The sequence below is a fragment of the Argiope bruennichi genome, chromosome 6, assembly GCF_947563725.1.
Source record: "Argiope bruennichi chromosome 6, qqArgBrue1.1, whole genome shotgun sequence".
Lineage (NCBI taxonomy): Eukaryota > Metazoa > Arthropoda > Arachnida > Araneae > Araneidae > Argiope > Argiope bruennichi.
In genome coordinates, this window is record NC_079156.1 from 5,979,340 (window position 1) to 5,985,697 (window position 6,358).

Below are 6,358 nucleotides of genomic sequence, written 5' to 3' on the forward strand. Positions count from 1 at the left end.
CAGGAGGGCACATTCACACATCTCACAGATAGAACAACAGAAGAACAACCATGCCCAAACCGGGACGCCCAGATCACGGGGAAGACGCGCTACCCCTATGCCAGGACGCCGGCTCAAAAATATATGATATAACCGAAAGTGTATTTCTAAGACATAATCAAAAGATATTTTCATAATATCTTATAGAATTTTTGATGTCAAGCATTAAAACTTAAATTTTGTGTCCCGAAATCGAAATGAAATGTAATGATGTCCAAATTGCAAATTTAGGTATTTGCATTTCATTTCAAAATTTCGTTCCCAAAATGCAAATGAATTTGAAGACAGATGGCGTATTTTATAGCATATTCTTCATTATTAATACATAAACTTTTTTTAAACATTTTTTCCCAGGTCATTAGGAAAAAAATATTTAATTCATTTAAACATTTCACATAAATATTGCTAAATAGTTTATTTTTGATGAATGATAAATAATTTATCAAATTTCTGTTTTAATCTCTTTCATTTTTTTTTCTTTAATCTGAAAAATGTTTGTAAAGGGAAAGATGTTGTGAAACCCATAGAGAATAAGGCTTTTGAGATATTTAATTATTTTAAAAGTATACGGTGTCAGGTGTCATACTTGAATATTTAAAAGGATTATGTTTGTATTGAGTATTTTTCCAACTGTGTCTGCAAAATCCTGAATTTTTAAAATTGCAGGCTTTAAAAAAATATAGAAATACATATGTTTCCTAATTTAAAATATTATCCTATTTTCTGTAACAAATGATATGTTATGTATGATCCCTGATAAGATGCTTTTCCTGTCGGATTGCACAATTTAATTAATTAATTTTTGATTATTTTCTTTTCCTTTTTAATACTTTGATGGAAAACTTTTTTCTACGAGTCAAATACTTCACAATATTGTAATGGACAAACCACATTGTTTGGTTTTTCAGAATATCAAAACAAAAACATAGAAATAACCTGCAATATCTTCTGCTAATATAAATTTAAAAGCGTATTCGATCCTACACATTTTATTCCCTCTCGAAATGTGCTGTCTTGCTTTGAAGAACAATTTTCTCTTTAAGATCTTCAGTTTCCTTAAATTGTCATACAATAGATTTTCATAAAAACACAGAAATATAAATATGGAAAGCGTTTTTATCTCCTCCAGCAATATGTATTATTTTACAGTTCGTTTCTTCAGATTGTTGCCTCTTGTGTGAAAGTGGATGTTTTAGAAACAGCTCTATTAATAATAAAAGCATTTTGTAGGTGTTTATGAGGTAACAATATAACGCCATTGGGCTTCTAAAACTTTGTAAGGAAAAACAGAAAATATTTACAATAACAGACGTTTATCAAATTTTTTACGTTGGCCCAAACAAATTGAAATGTGTCCCTGCTGCTTTATGCATGAGGTTTAAAAAAATATAATAAAGATAACCACGCTGAGCAAAGAAAGGAAATTCCATCGAGATTTGGTATTAAGTGGGTTTTTTTCTCATTTATATTTTGTAATTATAATAATATAAGTAATTTCATATAAAGTAATTTCATTTAAAGTGTGCTCAGCTTGCGCAGACTGATATTAATAATGCATTTTTAACATATAGCTCTACTTTCAGCTTACAAGCAGCGTCTGTAAGAGAATATACAAGATTTTCGCACTTTTTTCTAATAAGATGTAAAACAATGACATAATTTGAACGGTAAGCGAGAGTTCTGATTTCTCATTTGAGTTTTGCAATTAAAACAATTGTTTTTCAGCTATGCTACTTTTCATTAACTTATACAAACAGCATTTTAAATTATTCCTTTTTATACGCATTCGCTTGACATTCGAGCATTTATTTTGCAGATGTGTTGAATAATTTTATGTCTGTGACGGAGTATTCAAAAGACACTTGAAACCAAATTAAATGAGTATGTACAGATAGAGAGATATAATATATAGGGGGAGATGAGAAATATAAAAGAATAAGTTGTTTCATTTCATACATTTCGACAGACTCATACATTCCTCATTAAAATTATTTTTACCTACTAATGTATCAATTACATTTCCTATATCATCGTCACCATCACTTGTAATAGGTTTTTTACGTCTTTGCCAAAAACTAATATCTTCACTACTATTATCGCCATAATATTCTAAATTATTGTTGCGCTTATTTACTTTTGGAATAAGATAAATTATTTTGTAATTACATAGAAAGATAATAATGTGTAAAATCAATTTCTACAAACACAGAGCGGATGAAACTTGCTAATTTGCCCACAAAGTATCGTCACACATATACAAATCTGACTCGTTACTACGCATTTTGGCTTCAGTAATGCATCGCGATTGTAGCTCGTTATTCTGCCGTATGGGCGAGGGATTCTTACATAACAGATCTTGTCCGCAAATGGAGTTGCAAAGAGTACTTACTGTTGGGATTGCGAAAGTCTGAAAACGAATGCGTTTGACTGATTCTTCATTATTGTTAATTAAAAATCGTTGATATCAAATTAGATTATGATGTCAATTTTTTTTCAAGCAACTGCATCATTCATTTCTTTTTTTATCATACATTTTGTAAATGACGAATGTAGAATTTTAATTGGAAGCGAGTAAAATAAATTTGAAATACCCAGCACCAACCACCCAAATATACATTCAGAAATAAAAGGCTTCATTTAGAATTGGAACTATTCAACTCTTTTTATCATTTTTAAAGACATTTGAATTATTTCTAAAACACATTTTACTGTATTCTAACATTTATTAATAAATGGCAAGTCTTTTCGTTAACCATCGATAAAAAATATACATAAAGAAATGGCATTGCGCTCACTCAGCTTACCTTGTGCTTTTATCTGCTGAATGGCACATACCAGCCCAACTATCAACATCCGAATCCACGTGGTCCGGCTCATAATCACATCCCAGTTCCAGTCGAATAACAATTGCCGGATATCCTACACCCGGATAACTCCCCCGTTTATCCTTTTTCGAAACCAATTCGCGTATTTCAGATCTTTTCTTCCGTCCACTCTTAGCGCAATTCCGTCTACTGCCGGCGCTAATAAACTGTTCTTCTCAAGTCCCGGACAGCAGATTGCCGGATGAACGAATCTTCCCTGACCTGTCCGGAATAATTTCGAGATCGGAATGTGACGGCACGAGGTGAAAGGAGAGAGAAATATCCCGCCAGATGCCGCTGCTCTTCCGGAGCAACAGTTGATCGCGATGATGGGTGTGGGATTGGGGTCGGAGGTGAAATGCCCCCTTCTTGCCACGAATGTTTCTGGGCTCTACAGCGTGGATGAAGATTTTTCATCATTTGTCCACCCTTCATGGAACAAATCTGAACAGATGTAGGCGTCTTTTTTTCTGTTTCAAAATGAAAGCAAATTGAAAGTTTTAGAAGATATAATTATTATTGTAAACAATGGATTATTTTCTAAGATTTATGGAATTGTCTACTTTTGCAGCATTGCCTAGATATAAATATCAAAATGTGGCGACAAGTCATGAAAGAAATGGGCTGACTGTGGCAGATCCTTTTACTTTCGAAGTGGCCGGTTCGGCTTTTCGAGTTTTTCATGTGCCATTTTAATCCAAATAATACATACTTACTTTTAAAACCTGTACGGTCTTTAGAAATCTGAACAAGTACGAACATTTGGCTTATTTACATTGAAGCCTAATTTTAATTCTTTAAAAATATGAAATCAAAGCAATGAAGTTCTTAAAACATTTTAACTCATTCGAATATTTTTAAATGATTAAAAAAAATTCAGCTCATTTATTTTAATTGGATGCTTCTCTCATTTTAAAGAAACACGAATCTGAAAATGGCCCTCGACGCTTTGAATTGCAGCCAGACAACAAAACTCTCACTAAGAACAGGCACTCCTGTCCCAAATTCTCACACGGGTGAACGTGCATTTCAAATCTGACGGAAATGCAGTAAAGGGGAAAGAAAATGCTCGTTTTGTTCCCTCCAAAATACAGGCCATTTCAAATTTTTCAATTTACATGTCTAGTATGGTGCACATGCACTGGCTTCTCTTCTTTATGAACAAGCTCATTCCGCTCTGTTATTAGTAGAATCAGTACATTCAGTACATTTTTGAGTCTTCATTCTTTCCTTTGTGAATTGATCAGTACATTTGAATCAGCACATTTTTACACAGTAAAACAGATATCAGTAATTACACCACGAGACTTAACTCTTTAGAGATCCAATTGTTTTCTTTAAAAAATTAGATTTTATGTTATTAGGATTTGAGTTTTGGGATTGGAACTGATAGAAGCAAAACAAATTATTATATAAAATTAATTTGATTTTTAACATCACATTTTTTTTTTTGAAGAAAGTATGTTATCCACGCTCACTGAGTGGCGTTGGAATGGACGAATACGATTGATTAAGATTTTATTTAAATATTTTAACTAAGAAACTCACAGCAATTTTGACAGTTGCAAAAAGTTACTTTCCTGAAGTTATTGATTGTCTGTTATCGAATTAAACCAGTATGAGATAACATTAATAAAAAAAGAAATATTAAATGCAGTTTTACTTTTTTATCTTTGATTTTTTTATAAACTATGCAAAAAAAAAATTCTCCATACATACATTTAATCCTTTCCTACTTTCTTGTATATGAAGTATAGAGAAAATATTCGAAATCTAGAATTTAGCGATTTTTCACTTTTTAGACCTCTATGAGTTCGAAAAATTCATTTTCGGTATTATATATGTTAATTCTATCTGCAAATGAGATGGAGGAATCTGTGAGTTAACTAAATGAGCCGCGTAGCTTGCACATCACACAGAAGCTTCTGGTGCTTTTGAAAGTATTTGCTGTTACAATGCGTCAAATAGTATATTAAAGCTTAGAGAAAGCAAATTAATAAAACAGAGGGTTCATATTCTAAACTAAGAGGAAAACATAAACTGGAAACACATCAATCGAAATCTGCGTGTTCACGCAGTCGATGTGTAATTTTTAAAAAAATCTAATGAGAATGAAATCCTATTATCTCTATTATGATTTTTTGCAAAATTTCCGTACAACCATTTGTATTGCGTTCGACGAGTATATGAATCATCCCTTTGGGGGCGCGGTCGCTTGGTGGTAAGGCATCGCTTTCGGAACCGGAGGGTTTCAGTTCCGAGACCCGATTTCACCGAAGAACCGTCAATTAAGCTGGTCTGTTGCATGTCAAATCCATCGGGGCCAAACGTCCTTCCTCTAGTGCAGTGTGGAAGCCTGGAGAGGAGGGTGCCAGCTCAGGTGTCGTCCTCGTCATCTGACCGCGGTTCAAAATGACGAGGTCCATCCCAAAATAGCCCTAGTGTTGCTTTGAAACGTGGCGTTAATATTACTATACTATATACATCTCTTGGCTTAAAGGAATAGACTTCAGGGATTCTAAAAAATTAAATTCACCTAATCACCTAACTTAATTCACCTAACTGATTGAATGAGGAAATATTTTTAAAATTATATCTGTTCCTTATCTTTTATCAGTAGTTTTTTTGCATAAACTTTCCTTTTAACTTTAAAACTCTCATGAACAGAGCATTTTTTAATCAGATAGTTTTCTTTTCTTTTAAGGTTTTCTTTTGAAAAATATCTACGAATTTTTTTTGTCGTTCAATTACTTGTACAATAATAAATTAAATAGCAGAAAAACACACACATATTTTTTCTGAACGTGTAATTATCCTTCGGTCGCTGCATTTTTCTCATACCGAATTCTTCGCATGCAAAAAGCGTGAGTCGTTTTCAGCCATTTGGCGATCCATCAAGCCAGGATGTGGAGGCTTTTACCAAATTGCTAAGAGATGGTGGCGATCACTTACCCAACGGCACTCATAAAAAATGTGGCGCTGCAAATGTACTTTTTTTTATTTTTCCGAGAAAGGAAAATGCATGGAAGAACTGGAATGAACTATTTATTACTTATGCCTGTGGTTTTATTATATTTTATTGAGAAGAAAAATTAGGTGATAAAATCTTGCACTTACATTGGTTGGATGCAATTTATTTAATAAAAATTTATTCTTAATCCTTTCTACTATTCTTTGAAGTTATTTTCTTAGTTGAAAATCTTGTATCGATTGCTAAAGTCTTAATCAATTGCTCAATAGTAAATTTTAAGACATATGCAAAAAATTTTTAGTTTATGAAATTAATTTGTAAATTTTAGATACATTTTCCCTCAAAATTCTGTTATGAATTTTTCCTCAGTTAATGAGTTTTCTTTTTTCATTTCCATCTTCTCACATAAAAAATGAAAAAATAGAGAGTATTCCAATTCCCAAACATTCGACTCAACACAATAACTCAAAAACAGAACAAGATG

At 32.4% G+C, this 6,358-nt stretch overlaps 1 protein-coding gene across 1 annotated transcript in view; it reads right to left on the reverse strand.

The window, feature by feature from the left end:
* LOC129972750 (alkaline phosphatase-like) overlaps positions 1 to 3,137 on the reverse strand; it is a 141,155-nt gene extending 138,018 nt beyond the window's left edge. Inside the window, exon 1 of the mRNA XM_056086998.1 lies at positions 2,844 to 3,137. Within this exon, the coding sequence (XP_055942973.1) occupies positions 2,844 to 2,916 (73 nt within the window). The 5' untranslated portion in view covers positions 2,917 to 3,137. The remainder of the gene's footprint in view (positions 1 to 2,843) is intronic.
* Positions 3,138 to 6,358: the final 3,221 nt, after the last annotated feature.